This window comes from Polypterus senegalus, chromosome 4 (assembly GCF_016835505.1).
Source record: "Polypterus senegalus isolate Bchr_013 chromosome 4, ASM1683550v1, whole genome shotgun sequence".
Lineage (NCBI taxonomy): Eukaryota > Metazoa > Chordata > Cladistia > Polypteriformes > Polypteridae > Polypterus > Polypterus senegalus.
Window position 1 is genome coordinate 103,313,457 of NC_053157.1, and position 21,127 is coordinate 103,334,583.

At 41.2% G+C, this 21,127-nt stretch overlaps 1 protein-coding gene across 2 annotated transcripts in view; it reads right to left on the reverse strand.

Annotated features, from left to right (window-relative positions):
• grid2 (glutamate receptor, ionotropic, delta 2) overlaps nt 1-21,127 on the reverse strand; it is a 2,157,968-nt gene that overhangs the window by 453,031 nt on the left and 1,683,810 nt on the right. For both annotated transcript variants that reach the window (XM_039751125.1, XM_039751126.1), the window contains exon 6: nt 594-767. In XM_039751125.1, coding sequence (XP_039607059.1) covers nt 594-767 — 174 coding nt within the window. The remainder of the gene's footprint in view (nt 1-593; nt 768-21,127) is intronic.

Consider the following 21,127-nt stretch of genomic DNA (forward strand, 5'->3'; position numbering starts at 1 on the left):
GATGCATGCAGTAAGCCTAACCCCTAATGCATGTAACTGTCTAAAATTGATATCTGTAGCTCTGCAACATGAGTTGCATCCATCTAAATGAAAAATAAGCTCAAAACTGATCAGCCATTAACAAAACATGCAAGAGAAAAAGGAATACATGTGTAAATTTTCAACCATGCAATCTACAACACAGAAGAGTAAAATGTGATTTTATTTAAATGTTAATCGTATCTCAAAAAGAGAAAGTCCTCTGTAGGGTATGTCAAAACCCAAACGTTTTTACTGACATTTTGTGCTGTATAAAATTTGTAAATGTTAAATTATTTGGGTTATGGCTATTACAGGTTTTTCATTATCTTAGACATTTTTTCAGCTATGACCATGTACATTTGAAGTTAAAATATTTCCCCATTTTCTTTACACATTAGTTTATTCTCCATAGGAAATGTTATTAATAGATACTGTATTACCTGTAGTTTAAAGTACTCAGTAAGTGCATCTTTTTAATATTTATTTTAAATGGACTCTCTTTACAATTAATTTTGAAGTATGTTATAACTGAATCTTACCAAGAAGAAGTAACTAGTAATAACATTAGGTACCTCCATGTTTTGTGAGTAAAGCTCCTTCGGATCACAGAGTGAAGTAGAAATTCTGTGGTTGCCTCGAACACAGCGTTCACTGGTATTTTGTGGCAAAGGAAATATCTGCCTTATAAGTGTTAATCTTCCAATGGATCTTCTAACAAGCTCTTGTACATCCAAATCAGTCATTTCCTAAAAAAAAAAAAATAAAAAGCCATAATACATTTTTTGTCAAAAACAGTCTTCAGTTTCAAAATTATTGAAATTTACTTTACAGAAAAGGCTGATTGTTCACAGAGGATATAATATTAAAAGCATTATGGTATAAAACAAACATTTACAGCTTCAATACATGTCACATTACTAACAACAAACATCTTTATATAATACCTCTCTGTAATCAGCCCCACTACAAGTGTAATGCAATTACTGTATTACAGTAACACGTTTCTAAAATACAAAAACATGGAGTAAAATCACTTTCTCAGGGCCACACTATAAATATTTAGCAATAAGGGTAAAAGACCCATTGAAGTACTACCTCAATAGTAATATTCCTATTAGTACTTACACAGTAACTTAACCTAAATTACCCATTTGTGGGTTGGTGTATTGGAACATACACTACTAAAAATCAACAGAAAATAAAATGTATAGATTAACTACTATGCAGTCTAAAGAGGATCAATTTTATCCATTATATTGTATTTTTTATCTCTCAAATATCCATCCATTATCCAACCTGTCATATCCTAACTGCAGGGTCACAGGGGTCTGCTGGAGCCAATCCCAGCCAACACAGGAAACAAACCCCCTGCAGGGCACCAGCCCACCACAGGGACAATTTAGGATTGCCAATACACCTAACCTGCATGTCTTTGGACTGTGGGAGGAAACTGGAGTACCCGGAGGGAACCCAAGCAGACACAGGGAGAACATTCAAACTCCACACAGAGAGGACCCGGGAAGCGAACTCGGGTCTCCTGACTGCGAGGAAGCAGCCTACCCACTGCGTCACCGTGCCACCCATCTCTCAAATATTCTAGCTTAATTTCTGTTCATAATAAATAGTGTTTGTAAGTGGTTAAATCCAGGCAACTCATTTGTGTTTTTTGATGGATTAAATTTTTTGTCAGAACAAATGTATTATGCAACAGTACCAAGAAGGAAAAAAAAAGTTGCTTTTCATTTTAGCACCAAAGCACTTAACATGTACTAGAAGGTATTACTGTATATCTATATGTATTCACATAAAATACTAAGAGCAAGCCTGAACAAGAATTCCATTTTTGTGATAGTCAAACGAAAAAGTGGAGATGAAGCTTGGATATGTTGCTAGTTAGTTATTTTTAGAACTGATTTTGTTTTATGACTTTTTATGGTGAAAAATGCATAATTAGAAAATGGGGTTTCAGTTTCAAATTATTTTTTCTTTTATCAGCAAGCACTGTATAGATGCTTGAACCCATCTTCCCTAGCACATACCATTAAATGATACTACAAACAGAACAACAATTCATGCCCTAATCTCTACCTTTACTTATATGGTTAAATAGAAATAAAGTATGATAGAAAGTTTATATTAAATAGACAAGATGAAAAAGCATATGTTCTATGGGCTATGAGTTTTAGATTGGTCTGTTCTAGTTGGAACACATCTAATTCAGCAGACCTATAAGAAGAGAAGCAGGTAGAGTGCTGCTAGGGTGAGGAAGAAGATGCACATGAGCTGATTGGCTTTCACAAAGCTTACTGCAGTAGATTTTTTGAATACAGGTTGTACTTGTAATACAGAACATTTAATAAAACTTCTTCATTTAGCGTCACATTCTCATCATTCTGCTGAATTCATCACAATATCATACATGTTAAAGCATCTGCTAAAGTAATTTATTATTATGTGTAATGTTTTCAAACTGTACACATTAAAAAGTAATGTTAATAAATGTTTATACTTTTTCAGCATGGAACATTTTAAAGTCAAGAACATTTTTCAGATAACATCATGGGATTTAAAATATACAGGTTTCTTGGGTAATAATTAGTGTATTATTTATGATTTGTATGCCACAATAGCACTCAACATTTAAACATGCCATGCATAAAGCTGTAAAGCAAAGGCAAAACTATCATTCTTTATGTGTTAGAAATGGACACTGTTCTTTAGATTTACAAAAAATGTACAGTATATGTGTGAGTCAGTCTTATACCCCAAAACATGAGTGTCAGTACTTTAGAAAAACCAACTTTATTCAGCTTGAAACAGGAACAGCGGGATCTACCATTCTCCTAAACACAGACACAGCAATCAGGCAGGGTCGTGGCCAAGTAATACTGTTCCCTGCAGTTATAAAGTTCCTTGCATCACCCATCGACGGCAAATGCTTATAGTGTGACCATGATCGACTTGGATCTGATTTAGCTGCAAGGCGCTTCTGCGTTGGGAGCCTGTGGTTGCCCCGGCCTCTGATAAACTGTCTACCACAGACGCAACAATCAGCTTCATGACGCTCTTCGGTGTGTCGTCCCATTGGGGAGAGTCCCAAGCGAGTTTAGAAACCTTACAATGTGAAAATGCATATTGTCTTGAAGGACCTTTTATACAAAATACTCATATACTTTATTAGCGAATGTTTGTAATACAGAAAAAAGAATGAGACAGAAAACAGTTCAGTTTGCGAAACACAGTAGTAATTCTTTGTACAAAGTTTAATTACGTTTATTTAAATAATTTAATTACAATAAATTATTTTTTCAATGTGACATGCATTACCTACAAAATCTTGGATAATCACTATTTCTGCAATCTGAAAATTTTAGACTGACATTTACTTCTTTTAACACTACAATCCCTGAAGCCTACGAAAAAACTTGTAATCCTGGCCCAACTTAAATTCCTTCGCACCTCTCCATCAGTGTCTTTTATTTTGTAAATGAGTCGATCAGCACAAGCAGAAAGCAGACTGCTGCACCATCCCCCCTACTGAGGGAGCTGAACGCAGGCAAAAAGCACTCCCAGCTCAAGACTTGTTTATCTCGATGCGAGGTGCCTGGAGTTGTATAGAATCTATACTAATAAAAGGCAAAGCCCTCACTGACTCACTCACTCACTCACTCACTCACTCACTCACTCACTCACTCACTTACTCACTCACTGACTCATCACTAATTCTCCAACTTCTCGTGTAGGTAGAAGGCTGAAATTTGGCAGGCTCATTCCTAACAGCTTACTTACAAAAGTTGGGCAGGTTTCATTTTGAAATTCTACACGTAATGGTCATAACTGGAAGCTATTTTTCTACATATACTGTAATGGAGTTGAGCTCGAAAGCCGTGGGGGGAGTTTCAGTGTGACATCATCACGCCTCCCACGTAATCACGCAGTACGTAGAAAACCAGGAAGAGCTCCAAAAACTGCTGAAGAAAACATACATTATAAAATTAAGAAGGCAGCGAAACAATTAGAAGCGAGCGAGTGACATATAAAACCATATTCAGCGGCTCACGTGAACTGACGAGCGCAGACAAAAGCAACAGTTCCAAAGAGTGCTGAACAAAAACCGAATTACACTGCTACGCTCAAATAGACAAACCACACATCGTGGCGCAATAGTAGAGGCTTCGCCGCTGGCGTCCGAGGTTCGATTCCCGAGAGGGGATGCACTGAGTATGTACGCGCTTTTATTCATTTTAGCCTCGCATCCCCTTGGTTTGAGACATATGAAAAATATGCGTTAACGCAGAAAGACAGATCACCAATTGAAGCTTTATGAATAATGGATACTTTATTCACGATCAATGATTGTTTTGGTAAAGCGATACTTAGTGTATTCATTAGATGAACGGTAAAAAAGTAAAAGCGAGGGGAGGGTAACTTATTGAGGCACGCAGGCAAAACCACAATAGCACTCGGGCTCGATGTACTGTAGTGCGCGTCAACTCAATCTGAATTGCGCGATCACATTTGAAAAAATATATCTTTTCAAGTTCTATTTAGTCCATATGTGTCAAACTCAAGGCCCGCAGGCCACATCCGGCCCGGCGTATAATTATATCCGGCCAAGATCATTTTATATATTATTGTTATTAATGGCCGGGGATATGAAGCGCTGGTAACACAATAAACTACAGATCCCATAATGCAGCGCTTCAGCTGCCTTGCCGAACACTTACCGCGTTAATCAAGTCTAGCTTATGATGCTGCAAGTTATTGCGAAGCTAGCCCACACTATGCCGAAGAGAAAAGGTTATTCTGAACATAGAGCCTTTAAAAACCGATGGGAGGCTGAGTACATGTGTGTCTCATTTGTGGAGCTAATGTGGCTGTAATTACAGAATTTAATCTAAGACGGCACTATGAGACAAAACATCAAGATAACCTGAAAGACCTGAATGCAATGCACAAGATACAGAAAGCAGAAGAGTTAAAGAAGAATCTGACACTTCAGCAGACGTTTTTACCCGTGCAAAATCACAAAGTGATTTCAAGTGAAGCTACTTTTATGGGAGACACAAATGCACCAGTGCAACTTGCCCCACTTTCCCTGTTTCCAAGTAATGTTGTACCAAGTCGGCACTACGGTGTTCCCAAATACGCACTTTGCTGATAAACTGAGCACACTGCGCACTGAGTTCGCATGGCGCTTTGGTGACTTTGAAGAACAAAAAAAGAATTTTGAGTTGTTTCGCAACCCATTTGCCGTCGATGTGGAAACTGCACCTGTGCAGATTCAGATGGAGGTGATTGAGCTGCAGTGTAATGGCACACTGAAGGCAAAGTACGATACTGCACGCCCGCACAGTTTATTCACTCCATTCCCGCAAAAATGCTCCAGCTCCATCTACATGCGGCTCAAACCTTGTGCATGTTTGGTACCACATATCTGTGTGAAAAGCTCTTCTCAGTCATGAAGACTAACAAAACAGCACACAGCAGTTGCCTCACTGATGAGCACCTGCAGTCCATCCTGAGAATCTCCACAACACAGAACCTCATACCAAACATAAACGAACTTGATGCCAAGCGTCCAGCTCTGATAAAATGACATATGAGCAAAGACAACTGAATGATTTGATTTGTTATTGCTGAAAGAACAAATTTTATTTATATTTCCAGGTTTTGTTATGCACCATGTTCATATTTGAATTTGTATAATTTTGACAGGATATATTTTTATGGAGAGCAAAATCTTTTGGGATATTTAAAATTTAAGTTTATTTTTTATATAAAATTACATAAGAGTAAAGAAATTTGAATGTTTGTTCTTTTAATGTTTACTTTATTTCTAACTTGTATAATTTAGACAGGATATATTTTTATGGAGAGCAAAATATATAAGTTATTTAAGGTTTGAGTTGATTTATTCCGGAATAATATTCTGTCGACTAAATAAAAATTCCTTCTATTTAAAATTTAAATAGAACTTGAACAGATACGATAGTTCATAATATCCAGGCAGACTTGCACGTAAGAGCGGGAGTCATCCGTTTTAACAAACAGCGTATTGCACTGATATGAAATAGCCTGCCCATTTAATTATTTAGGAATGGATAAATAAATTAAGATTTTGTACAAATAATGTTTTTCATTTTTCTTCCTTCATGGATTCTGGCACCCCAGCAACAGTTGCTCACACCCCAAAGACTGTATATATGTATATATATATATATATATATATATATATATATATATATATATATATATATATATATATATATATATATATATATCAGGGCTCTAACGTGCGACCTAATTTCTCGATGGTGCGACTAAAAAAAATCAAAGGTTGCACCGGTGCGACCAGCCGCTCGAGGGGAAAAACAACACTCCATGACTCTTAAAGTCTCCCTGTTGTTCAACAACAGACACACATTAGGCCCATATCGTGGTCTAAACCAATCAGAGATAGTGAAGGGCGGATACCGCCTGATTGGCCGTGGACCAGATATTCCTTTACGGTGTGTACGCTTGAAAATGCATGTGATCCAGTCAGACAGAGAGGTGAGTAGCCCATCAGGTAAACAGTGGATGTAGCCGTGGATTATGAGAGAAGATGAAAAGAACGATTGACAGCTTTTTCGTTAAGAATGCTAAGTTAGGGCCTGATCCGTCCGAAAATCATAACCAATGCTCTGACACGGAGCCATCAACCTCCCAAGTTATAGCAAGCCCTGGTCCGAGACGCATTAGATAATGAGCCACATACGATCGAGTCCGAGCCCACTGAAATTAAAAGGGGTAAAGTGTATACATTTCGAAAAGAGTGGCTTGACCAGTTTCCCTGGCTAAGATACAATAAAACCGATAATATAATGCACTGTATTTACTGTAAAGAGTGTGGGAAGACCATGGCCGGCAGTAGTGCATTTGTGACTGGTTCCAATACATTTAGAATTGAAACGCTGAAAAAGCACAATGCATCCATAAAACACATAACATGCCGCGATAAATGCACTGCTCAAGTGTCCCCTCTCCCCGCTGCCTTTCAGCGGCAGGCAACAGCAAACAGATCATCAGACGAGGCCAAGATGATAATTAAGTTTAACATTGCCTACAATATTGCAAAAGAAGAACTTCCCTTCACTAAATTCAAGTCCGAAATAATTCTTATGAAGAAAAATGGCTTGAACGTAAACCCGATGTACAGCAATGATGTCGCGTCGCCAATTTATAGGAGTCATCGCAGATACATTGGAAAAAAAAAGACGTCTGTGCAAATTGCGAACAGTGCGTACATGGCATTCCTGATCGACGGAGACACAGATATCGCCACAAAGGAATGCGTCATTGTGTACGGTCGTATCTTGCGGAGAGGAAGACCGGTGAATATACTTATTGGACACATTGAGGTCGATCAAGCTCATGCCCAAGTCTGGAAGATTTTGATGCTAGAGAGAGTGTGGCCAGCTGGTTTAGTCAAGGCCAAAGATCACGAAGGCCAAACAACAGGAGTTGGCCATCCGAGGGGCATGTGACTGCAATGGAGGATAGTCCATAAGACATTGAGCCATGAGATGTTCAGTTTGAAGCCCTTAAAACACTTAATTTAGATTTTCTTTTTAGTTAATTTATCTTGAGATTTTTTAAGTTTAAATTTCAGCTCAGTAAAGCACTTTAAGCACCAACACTTTTTCAGTAAGTTACCTTTCTTGTAGAATTGTGCTTGCCTTCAAATAAAGAACTTTATATTGACCTGATTGTTAGTTAATCATTTACAAGTCAATATTGCCTATATGGACAGCGATAAAAAAAATAAATAAATAAATAAAGTGAACGTGTAAAACTGTGGTGTTAAATGTGATGCGGTTGAAAATTTGGGTGCACCTAACTTTTGAAAAAAAGTTAGGCGCACCAGTGCAACCAGTGCAAAAAGTTAGTCTAGAGCCCTGCATTGTAATGAAAATTTAATTGTAAAGATATTCGTTATAATGAAATTTTACCTGTATAAAGAACAGAAGTAGCCTAAGGCAAAATTTGGGTGCACCTAACTTTTGTGCTGGTGCACCCAAGAAAAAAAGTTAGGCGCACTAGTGCAACCAGTGCAAAAAGTTAGTCTAGAGCCCTGTATATATATATACTCAGCAAAAAAAGAAACGTCCTCTGACTTTCAACTGTTTTTACTTTCAGTAAACTTAATGTGTAAATATTTTATATGAACACTAAAAGAGTCAACACCATAAGACATAAACTAAAAATGTTTCACAATGTGTCCCTGAATGAAGGGAGGCTCAAAATCAAAAGTACCAGTCAGTATCTGGTGTGGCCACCAGCTGCTTGAAGTACTGCAGTGCATCTCCTCCTCATGGACTGGACCAGATTTGTCAGTTCTTGCTGTGAGATGTTACCCCACTCTTCCACCAAGGCATCTGCAAGTTCCTGGACATTTCTGGGGGGGAATGGCCCTAGCCCTCACCCTGCGATCCAACAGGTCCCAGACGTGCTCAATTGGATTGAGATCCGGGCTCTTCCACTGCGAGGGTGATCAGCTGTCCTTCCTGTCTTCCTGTAGCGCTGTCTTAGGCGTCTCACAGTGCGGACATGGCAATTTATTGCCCTAGCCACATCAGCAGTCCTCATGCCTCCCTGCAACATGTCTAATGCACGTTCACGCAGATGAGCAGGGACCCTGGGCATCTTTCTTTGGGTGTTTTTCACAGTCGGTAGACAAGTCTCTTTAGTGTCCTGCGTTTTTAGAACTGTAACCTTAAATGCCTACTTTCTGTAAGTTGTTAAGGTCTTAACGACCATTCCACAGGTGCATGTTAATTAATTGATTATGGTTAATTGAACATGCATGGAAAACATTGTTTAAACCCTTTATAATGAAGATCTGTAAAGTTATTTGGATTTTTAAAACATTATTGTTGAAATACACAGTCCTGAAAAAGGGACGTTTCTTTTTTTGCTGATATATATATACATATATGTATGTGTGTGTGTGTATGTATATATGTAGATATGTATGTATATATATGTTTATATATATGTGTGTGTATGTATATATATATATATGTATTTGTGTGTATATGTGTGTGTATGTATATATATATATGTGTATATGTATATATGTATGGATATGTATATATATATGTTTATTTGTGTGTATATCTATACTAATAAAAGGCAAAGCCCTCACTCACTCACTCACTCACTCACTGACTCATCACTAATTCTCCAACTTCCCGTGTAGGTAGAAGGCTGAAATTTGGCAGGCTCATTCCTTACAGCTTACTTACAAAAGTTGGGCAGGTTTCATTTCGAAATTCTACGCCTAATGGTCATAACTGGAAGGTATTTTTCTCCATTAACTGTAATAGAGTTGAGCTGGAAAGACGTGGGGGGGCGGAGTTTCGTGTGACATCATCACGCCTCCCACGTAATCACGTGAACTGACTGTCAACGCAGTGTGTAGAAAACCAGGAAGACCTCCAAAAAGCGCTTAAGAAAACATGCATTATATAATTGAGAAGGCAGCGAAACAATAAGAAGCGAGTGAGTGACATATACTACCATATTCATGAGTGCTGCTACTCGAAAGAAAGCAAGGTGTAAACCTAAACATTAAATTAAGTTCATAGACAGGCTACCACTGGCACTTCACATGCCCACAGGTAATGCGGGATACAAGTTTAATGAGAGGACGCAGGATATAAACGAGAGTTTTGATCACTTTGTAACTAAGTTAAAATTGTAGGTGAAGGGGTGTACTTATGCAAATTCCGAGAGACTGTGTTTGTGGGGATTGACAGTTAAGGCGGGTGGGGAAGTCACGTCATCATCTCCCCTCCCATTCATCTTATTTCGCTCTGAGCTGAGCTCCTCGGCTAACAGCGTCTTCGAAGCAACTTCGTCAGACTGCCACCAAATACTCACAGAAAAATCCACAAGTTAATACACACGCTGTCTCTAGAGTTTCTACACACTGAATCCTCCAGGCACTACTTACAAAAGGTCACATTGACAATCGTGTTACGTTATTTTTAAAATCTTTCCTTTTCTTAGCACAAGCACAGCTGAGAAGCTTCGATGCATGTGCTCCATAACGCGTTAAAAAATAATGCATTTAATCACACTTTGCATTACAAGCAAAGGGGAGCTTTTGTCAATGCATGATTTCCTGGTACACCGATTACATTGATCAGCGCATCCCGATTCATTTTACCCTCGCACCACCTTAGTTTGAGAAGAAGTATGAAAAAATATGAGGTTAACACAGAAAAACAGATCACCAATTCAAGCTTTATGAATAATCGATTCGCCATCAATAATTGTTTTGGTAAAGCCATCCTCCTTCCATTTTATAATTTTTCCGCCAATAGCCATGATTAAATGAACGGTAAAAAGTAAGAGCAAAGCGAGGGTGACTTATTTAGGCAGGCATATATATGACAGCAACACTCATGACAATGTCAATCATGTTACGTTATTATTAAAATGTTTCCTTTTCTTTTCATTACTTCTTTAACACACTACTTCTCTGCTGCGAGGCGCGGGTATTTTGCTATATATATACATGAATGACCTCCAAAGAGCGCTGAGACTTTTGATATCATGAACGTGTGTACAAAAGGGGTCTCCTGCCCAGCAAAAGTCGAGCAGCCAGCGCGCGTGCATATCTGTGCCGGCCTTTGAGACGCTGACTGCGCTTCTGCCTTAAGTCAAAGTGAGCACTTTTAATTTTTCATCCTCCCCCTGCGCTATAGCCCAGACAAGTGCAAACACGGACCCCTTTTCTACACCACGGCAAAATGATATTAAGGCGATTCACACTTTCTTTTGCGATATCGATTATGAGGTCCTCAGCTCGGATTATGAAGACACGCACAGGAGTGGAGGACTGACAGTGCCATCACAGCCGATTAATGGCGGGGATGTCTCACCAGTCTACACAAGACCCACCGCGACTGTCCCCAAAAGGCGATCATAATGTCAGCGAACACATTCTCTATACTATATAAAAGAAAAAGGCAACTTTCCTTTCTTTACACCTTTTTTACTTTTATCCCAAACCAAAGCCTTTTTCTCTTAACACTGCAGAGGACACAAAACTCATTTTCTTTAAATGCCGGTAAGGCACATTACCAGAGGCACAAATTTGAACGCTCACATAGAAAATGTAATTTCAATGTACCTGTACTTCTTAAAACGTTAATGTTTTACTGTTTAATAACTTATAGACTATAATTTATTATTTTTCCCTTGCACTCAGTGACCAAACCTATACACACACATATAGACACATACAAACATACACACAAGTATATGTATGTGTATATATATACACACACACACACACACACACACACACATACATACATACATACATACATACACACATATATATAATTTGTGTGTGTGTATGTATGTATGTGTGTATATATGATGTAGATAGGTATGTATATATATATATATATATATATATATATATGTGTATGTATATATATATGTGTATATGTAGATATGAAGATATGTATGTGTATATATGTATATATACAACTTCGTGACGCTGCCGCCAAATACACAAAACAATTACATTGACAATCATGTTACGTTATTTTCAAAATGTTTCCTTTTCTTTCTCTTTCCTTCTTTAACACACTACTTCTCCGCTGCTAAGCGCGGGTATATATATATATATATATATAGATAGATAGATATATATATATATAGATAGATATGAGAACAAGACTCATATTAATGACAAAACAATTACATTAACAACCATGTTACGTTATTTTTAAAATTTTTCCTTTTCTTTTCGACCTTCTTTAACACACTACTTCTCGCTCGAAGCCTGGTATCCTGCTAGTATATATATATATATATATATATATATATGACAGCAACACTTATCACTCACAACAGTGACAAAACAATTACATTGACAATCATGTTACGTTATTTTCAAAATGTTTCCTTTTCTTTTTCATTGCTTCTTTAGCACACTACTTCTCCGCTGCGAAGCCCGGGTATTTTGCTAGTAAATAATATATCATTATTTGGAACACAAGCATTTCATGTGTGTTCCATGTCTACAATGGTCTATGTAAGTGTAGGATGAAAGGAAATGCGAGAAATATTGAACACATACCTAAAACACCTCCTCCTTGAACCGTCACCTTATCGTGGTGGAGGGGTTTGCGTGTCCCAATGATCCTAGGAGCTATGTTGTCCGGGGCTTTATGCCCCTGGTAGGGCCACCCAAGGCAAACTGGTCCTGGGTGAGGGATGAGACAAAGCGCGTTCAATAAACCTCCAATGAAAATAAAAACTGTGGACGATGTTTTCCCTTGCCCGACGCTGGTCACCGGGCCCCCTCTGGAGCCAGGCGGAGGTGGGGCTCGATGGCGCGCCTGGTGGCCGGGCCTGCACCCATGGGCTCGCCGGGCACAGCCCGAAGGGGTAACGTGGGTCCTCCTCCCCATGGGCTCAACACCTATGGGAGGGGCCAAGGAGGTTGGGTGCAGTGTGAGTTGGGTGGTGGCCGAAGGCGGGGACCTTGGCGGTCTGATCCTCGGCTACAGAAACTGGCTCTTGGGACGTGGAATGTCACCTCTCTGAAGGGGAAGGAGCCTCAGCTAGTGCGCGAGGTCGAGAGGTTCCAGCTAAATATAATCGTACTCACCTCGACGCACAGCTTGGACTCTGGAACCAATCTCCTTGAGAGGGGCTGGACTCTCTACCACTCTGGAGTTGCCCGTGAGGCCGAGCAGGTGTGGGCATACTTATTGCCCCCACTGAGCCTGTGCATTGGGGTTTACCCGGTGGACGAGGGTGGCCTCCCTTCGCCTTTGGGTGGGGGGAAGGGTCCTGACTGTTGTTTGTGCGTATGCGCCGAACAGCAGTTTGGAGTATCCACCCTTTTGGAGTCTCTGGAGGGGTTGCTAGAGGGCATACCTTCTGGGATTCCCTCGTTTTGCTGGGAGACTTCAATGCTCACGTGGGTAATGACAGTGAGACCTGGAAGGGCGTGATTGGGAGGAATGGCCCCCCCGATCTGAACCCGAGCGGTGTTTTGTTATTGGACTTCTGTGCTCGTCACGGATTGTCCATAACGAACACCATGTTCAAGCATAAGGGTGTTCATATGTGGACTTGGCACCAGGACACCCTAGGCCTCAGGTCGACGATCGACTTTGTGGTCGTGTCGTCGGACTTGCGGCCATATGTCTTGGACACTCGGGTGAAGAGAGGGCGAGCTGTCAACTGATCACCACCTGGTGGTGAGTTGGCTTCGATGGTGGGGGAAGATGCCGGTCAGACCTGGTAGGCCCAAACGTGTTGTGAGGGTCTGCTGGGAACGGCTGGCAGAGTCCCCTGTCAGAAGTAGCTTCAACTCCCACCTCCGGCAGAACTTCAACCACATCCCGAGGGAGGTGGGGGACATTGAGTTCGAATGGGCCATGTTCCGTGCCTCTATTGTTGAGGCGGCTGACCGGAGCTGTGGCAGCAAGGTGGTCGGTGCCTGTCGTGGCGGCAATCCCCGAACCCGTTGGTGGACACCGGCGGTGAGGGATGCCGTCAAGCTGAAGAAGGAGTCCTATAGGACTTTTTTGTCCTGTGGGTCTCTGGATGCAGCTGATAGGTACCGCAGGCCAAGCGGAACGCGGCTTCGGTTGTTGCTGAGGCAAAAACTCGGGCATGGGAGGAGTTTGGAGAGGCCATGGAGAACGATGAGAATCAGCACCTCCAAATCTGAGAGCATGGTCCTCAGCCGGAAAAGGGTGGAGTGCCCTCTCAGGGTTGGGGGAGAGATCCTGCCCCAAGTGGAGGAGTTCAAGTATCTCGTGGTCTTGTTCACGAGTGAGGGAAGAATGGAGCGTTAGATCGACAGGCGGATCGGTGCGGCATCCGCAGTGATGCGGGCTCTGCATCGGTCTGTCGTGGTGAAAAAGGAGCTGAGCCGTAAGGCAAAGCTCTCAATTTATCAGTCGATCTACGCTCCTACCCTCACCTATGGTCATGAGCTATGGGTAGTGACCGAATGAACGAGATTGCGAATACAAGCGGCTGAAATGAGTTTCCTCCGCAGGGTGTCTGGGCTTTCCCTTAAAGATAGGGTGAGAAGCTCAGTCATCCGGGAGGGGCTCAGAGTAGAGCCGCTGCTCCTCCACATCGAGAGGAGTCAGATGAGGTGGCTTGGGCATCTGATCAGGATGCCTCCTGGACGCCTCCTGGTGAGGTGTTGGGCACGTCCAACCGGGAGGAGGCCCCGGGGAAGACCCAGGACACGCTGGAGGGACTATGTCTCCAGGCTGGCCTGGGAACACCTTGGGATTTTCCCGGAAGAGCTGGAAGAAGTGTCCGGGGAGAGGGAAGTCTGGGCCTCTCTGCTTAAGCTGCTGCCCCCGCGACCCGACCTCGGATAAGCGGAAGAGGATGGATGGATGGATGGATACCTAAAACACAAACTTTTTTTCATGTTTTAATAAAAACGACTTTTGACATGAAGTGTATAATGTATGAAGACTGCAGTCCAAATATCAAATAAACACTTTCACAAAAGGTACACGTATAACAAAACAAGTAAACGTCTAATATAACCGGAGAAAAAGAAATCGGGTTAGGGTAGAGCACTGATATGACTACCTTCATGGTACAACAGTAAGAACTGCTCACTCATAATCAATAGGTCGTGGGTTTGCTCCTGGCCGCTTCCCAGAATTAATATTTTGAGTAGTGAGCTGCTCTTATTGTTACAGTTATACAATAAAAACATATACAGTGGTACCTTGAGATACGAGTTTAATTCATTCCATGACCAAGCTCATAAGACAAAATGCTCATATCTCAAATCAGTTTTCCCCATTGAAATTAATTAAAATGAGATTAATTTGTGCCAGCCCCCAAAAAGCCACCCCAATTTTTTATTAAATGTTTTCAACGTAAGAAAAATGTAATTATAATGAACAAATATTGTATACAAACAAAATAAAACTTAATTCAAAAAAGAGAATCAAAAGAAATAAACTGATGTTGGTGGAGCCGATTAGTGTATTGTAATGTTTTGTTCTTTCACTTCACTTTTGCTTAATTTAATTTTCTTATTCACTAGTTTTTTTTCTTATTTTGCCAAGCTTTCGTCACTTTCATTCGCAGGGTATTTCAATAGAAACCTGTCCAAGGATCTTTGTTTCTTCCTCACCTTTAGAATGTTTCTGAAATGAGTTAGGCAAGTGTCATTAAATAGCACCGCTGCCCGACCAGTTGCAAATTTTTCAGGGTGTTTCTTTTCAATAAAGTCCAAAGCTTTTTCCCGCATTGCCAACACTTCCTTTATCTCACTTAAAGAGATAACCTCCTCCGCCTCTGGCTCCTCTGCGATACTGATCTCCTGCAGAACCTCCGTATGTTGCTGCGTCTGTAGTTCCGTCAACTCCTCCGTCGTCAGTTCCTCGGAATGTGGCAAGCTCTTTGATGGCTTGTATTTCGAATTTTGGCTCATAACTCAAGGTAACCTAGTGAGTAGCTTGTATCTCAAAAAACTCATATGTTGGGACACTCGTATCTCAAAGTACCACTGTATTTGATTTGAGTCCGTAACAGCTGGTATAAATGTATGGTACTCGTAAAGCTTTTTTTATTCGGTTTTATTCTCTCAGTCGCGTTCATGCTCCCCCCGATCTGACACTGCTGTTGTCAAATAAAGACGTGCTAATACAGAGGTGAACACAGATGTGGATCTGTCCAGAAATAGCTCCACAAGCTTTATGACCACAAACTCGGAAAGTTTTTGCCCTAGGTTGTAACTCAAAACTCAGCTTTCAACAAAATGTTGCCAGATGTCTGAAATCGAAGCAAACCTGTCATTTTTCACACGTTCTGCACAAATATCTTTGTTGTCAAAGCACAAATGCCGCATGATACCAAACTCACTACCAAATAAGATCGACAAACTGGCTGCACTGGTGAAAAATGTCAGGACCTACAGAGAATGCAGTTTGTTGTGTTTTTGTGAAACGTGGCTAAAAACTAGCATCCCAGATGCTAACATGGAGCTACCCGATTTTAGCACAATTAGAGTGGACAGAGACGCAAATACCTGCGGGAAGCAGAAAGGAGGAGGACTTGCTCTATATGTGAACACAAGGTGGTGCAACCCTGGACATGTAAATGTCAGAATCTCCACTTGTTGCAGGGACATCGAACTGTTGGCCGTAAGTCTGTGTCCCTATTACTTGCACAGAGAGTTTGGACATGTCATTGTTGTTACTGTTTTACATCCCTTCTCGCGCGGACGTGGAGATAGCATATGACATCATCCATTCCGCTGTTGCTAAACTACAAACACAGCACCCCGAGGTACTTGTGCTAATCTCTGGAGATTTTAACCATGAGACGCTGGACAAAATATTACCTTCCTTCTCCCAGTATGTGGATTGTAATACCCGGGGAAATAGGATTATTGACCTACTGTATGCAAACATTAAAGACGCATACAGCGCCACCCCGCTGCCAGTGCTTGGGAAAGCAGATCATAACCTGGTTCTGCTTCAGCCTCACTACAACCCAAGAGTGAGGGAGCTACCTACAACCACAAGCTCATTCAGGAAGTGGTCCCCTGAGGCAGAGCAGGCTCTGAGAGACTGCTTTGGAATTATGGACTGGGATATCCTGCAGGGGTCACATAGTGAGAACATTGAGGAGGTTGTTGACTGCACTACTAGCTACATCAACTTTTGTATGGACATTGTAGTTCCAGTAAGAACAGTATGCTGCTATGCTAACAACAAGCCATGGATTACAATTGACATCAAGGGCCTTTTGAACCAGAAGAAAAGGGCTTTTAAATGCGGTGATCAGCATGAGTTCAAGCGTGTGCAGAAGGAACTCCAAGTCCAACTCAGGGCAGCGAAAGAGCAGTACAGGAGAAAACTGGAGCAAAAGTTGCAGAATAACAGCATGAAGGAAGTGTGGGATTGGATGAAGATCATCACTGGCTGCTTCTCAAACCGGGGTACCTCCATCAAGAGAGACAGGGAGAAAGCAAACCTGATGAACAACTTTTTAGCAGGTTTGACCACCCTAACCCACTCTCACCTCAGAGTACTGCATCCTCCACCCATCCTTCTGCTGATACCAGCATAGGAGAGTTTCCCCCCATTCACAATTACAGCAGCCCAGGTAAGCAGAGAGCTGAGGAGACTTTGTGCCAGCAAAGCAGTAGGTCTAGTTGGAGTATCGTCACAACTGTTGAAGGCCTGTGCATTGGAGCTGGGGAGTCCTCTACAGCGCATCTTCAACCTGAGCCTAGAACAGGGGAGAGTCCCGAGGCTTTGGGAAACATCTTGCATCACCCCATTCCCAAAGGTATCACATCCTGGTGAGCTGAATGACTTCAGGCCTGTCACCCTGACGTCACATGTAATGAAGACCATGGAGCAGCTGCTGCTTCACCACATGAGGCCACAGGTCCACCATGCCCTCGACCTGCTGCAGTTTACATAACAGGAGAAGGTGGGAGCAGAGGATGCCATCGTCTACATGCTACACCGATCCCTCTCCCACTTGGACAAAGGCAGTGGTGCAGTAAGAATTATGTTTCTGGACTTCTCCAGCGTCTTCAACACCATTCAACCTCTGCTCCTTAGGGACAAGCTAATAGAGATGGGAGTAGATTCATACCTGGTGGCATAGATCGTGAACAATCTTACAGACAGACTTCAGTATGTGCATCTCGGGAACTGCAGGTCTGACATTGTGGTCAGCAGCACAGAAGCACCATAGGGGACTGTGCTTTCTCCAGTCCTGTTCAGCCTATATACATCGGACTTCCAATACAACTCAGAGTCCAGCCACGTGCAAAGGTTCGCTGACGACACTGCTATCGTGGGCTGTATCAGGAGTGGACAGGAGGAGGAGTATAGGAACCTAATCAAGGACTTTGTTAAATGGTGCAACTCAAACCACCTACACCTGAACACCAGCAAAACCAAAGAGCTGGTGGTGGATTTTAGGAGGCCCAGGCCTCTCCAAGACCCCGTGATTATCAGAGGTGACTGTGTGCAGAGAGTGCAGACCTATAAATACCTGGGAGTGCAGCTGGATGATAAATTGGACTGGACTGCAAATACTGATGCTCTGTGCAGGAGAGGACAGAGCTGACTATACTTCCTTAGAAGGCTGGGCGTCCTTCAACATCTGCAATTAGATGCTGCAGATGTTCTATCAGACAGTTGTGGCAAGCGCCCTCTTCTACACGGTGGTGTGCTGGGGAGGCAGCATAAAGAAGAGGGACGCCTCACGCCTGCACAAATTTGTGAGGAAGGCAGGCTCTATTGTAGGCACGGAGCTGGACAGTTTGACATCTGTTGCGGAGCGACGGGTGCTGAGCAGGCTCCTGTCAATCATGGAGAATCCACTGCATCCACTGAACAGTATCATCTCCAGACAGAGGAGTAGCTTCAGCGACAGACTGCTGTCACTGTCCTGCTCCTCTGACAGACTGAGGAGATTGTTCCTCCCAAACACTATGCGACTCTTCAATTCCACCCGGGGAGGGGAAACGTTATACAATGTTATTGTCTGTTATACCTGCCTCGCACTCTCCACCTTGCATTTTTTAATTTGCACTGCATTTTTATTTAATTAATATTGTTTTCATCAGTATGCTGCTGCTGGAGTATGTGAATTTCTTCTTGTGGATTAAGAAAGTATCTATCTATCTATCTATCTATCTATCTATCTATCTATCTATCTATCTATCTATCTATCTATCTATCTATCTAGACATTGTATCTTTGATTGCTAGTACAACAAATAGTTCTGATCAAGCTTCAACCATAGCACCAAATGTGGTCATCGTTGCTCTTGTGAAAAGAATAACCACAGTAAGGAGACTGTGGGTTCGCTTCATGGTCCTCCATGTGTGGAGAGCGCTTTGAGTAGTGAGAAAAGTGCTATATAAATGTAAAGAATTATTATTATTATTAATTCAGAAAGGGAGCGGCAAGTTCATTGTACCGTGTGAATATCACTGACAGAATAAAATTGAATAATAAAAAAAGCGCTAACTTTTACATGTAGCCAAAATTTACAACAAGTGTTACAGACTCAAATCAAATGTATGTTTTTTATTATATTAAAGTAAGAATAACAACTGCTCACTACTCAAAACACGGAGTGCTTGGAGTAAAACCCAGAACCTTTTGGTTATAATGCAGTAGTTCTTACCTTTGAACACATATCAACTTTCTGTTGATTGACATTTGAGCTTGGGTTTGTAACTCATTGACAGGAACATGTAAATTGAATGATTGTTTTTTACTTTGGTTATACTCTTGAATAAATGTGCAAGTGTTTATTTGATATTTGGACTAACGTCTTCACACATTATACACTTCACATCATTATTAGTAAAACATGGAAAAAGTTTCTGCTTTAGTTATGTGTTCAGCTTTTCTTGCCTCACATTTCCTTTCATCCTACACTTACATAGATCATTGTAGACACGGAACACACATGAAATGTGTGGAAAAATGGAACAGGTTTAAAAATGCTTTCAGATGTACATGCAAGAGTAGGCGGAAAGGCATTCCATCTGGGTTCAAGGAAAACACTTCACTGGGTCCCAGTTTTTGTAGGACAGAGTGGCAATTCTGTCGGGGTCTTTGGTTGCTGCCAGAGAGAGCAATACTGTAGCACCAGAAGTGCTGTAGCACTGGAAAATAAAGGAGGAATCTCGCCTTAATCGGGGTGTTGCAGTCAGGTGTGGAGGACCGACAAAGCATGCCTACAAGGAGTAGAGGTGAAGAAAAAGAATTGTGTTGTGTCACTATTACAAAGAAGACTTTTGTAAGGTATTTTGTATAATAAAATGTGCATTTGCACTTGGGACTTGTGTCTGGGAGGTTGTGTCTGGGGTTTGGGGTGCTGCAATGCAAAATACTGGTCAAAAAGTATTTTAGTTGTAAAACAACAGCCAAGGAGGAGAGGAAGCATATCAGGAATAGCAAAGAGGAATTAAAATACACAGAGAGTGAAAAATTAAAATACTCTAAACTTGTATTTTGCTGAGGTCTTAACATGTGAGAAAGTGGATAACCTCCCACAGGGCCTGCTAAAGAGGTACTCAGCAATTTGGAAATTGCAGAGGGAGAAATGCTGCTCAGATTAAACAGACTAAAATTAAACAAATCACCTGGAGCAGATAATATGTATCCTCATGTGCTTAATGAGGTAACTGAGTACATATAAACCCTTGACATATGTTTTTAGGAACTCATTGTGTAATAGGGAAATTTCAAAGAACTAGAAAATGGCAAATATTATCCCAATATATTAAAAAGATGATGAGGCAGATCCAAGAAACTATAGGCCAGTATGCTTAACACACATCACAGGTAAATCAATGGAAGTGCTGGTATTCAGAGCTGGTTCCATAGCTAAAAGGTGGTAAGGCCCCACAAACACAGACTGTACTATGGGATTCAGCCTTCTTTGGCTTAATCCTATAGGGGCCAGCTTCATGGCATAGCATGCCTACAGAGAATAAGCTCTTCATTACATAAAAAAACTTAACAATAGCCCCCACAAGAGGGAAGAGTCATGAAAAATTCCAATCTTGTAAAAGGCAGACAAAGGATCTTTAAAACTAAAAAAAAGAATTTATTAGCAAAATACAAAAAATCTACAAAAAAGTTCAAAAGAGTAAAAATGAAGCAAAAGGTATTGCCCGAAAGGAAAATCTGAAGAAAACAAGTCCCAATATGAAAATCTAATATTCAAAATCCTTAAACATAGTGGAGACAGCAAAACAAGAGAATACAAAGAAAACGGTAATACTCACACTAACTAATCAAACTGATCCACTGCTGAGTACTTCTCAGCCTTCACCTGGTAAAGGCAGAGGGAGGACTCAGCAGGGGTGATATCATGGTAGCTCAGCCTTTTGAGGCTCCATCCACTAAACACATGAAATATTAGATCATTTAAAGAGACAGTAAACATTTAATAAATGTTCGATAGAATTTTAGCATTGAAATATAGCAAATAATCATTCAATATTAACATAAACAACCTTAAAACACATAAATACACATTTATACACAAC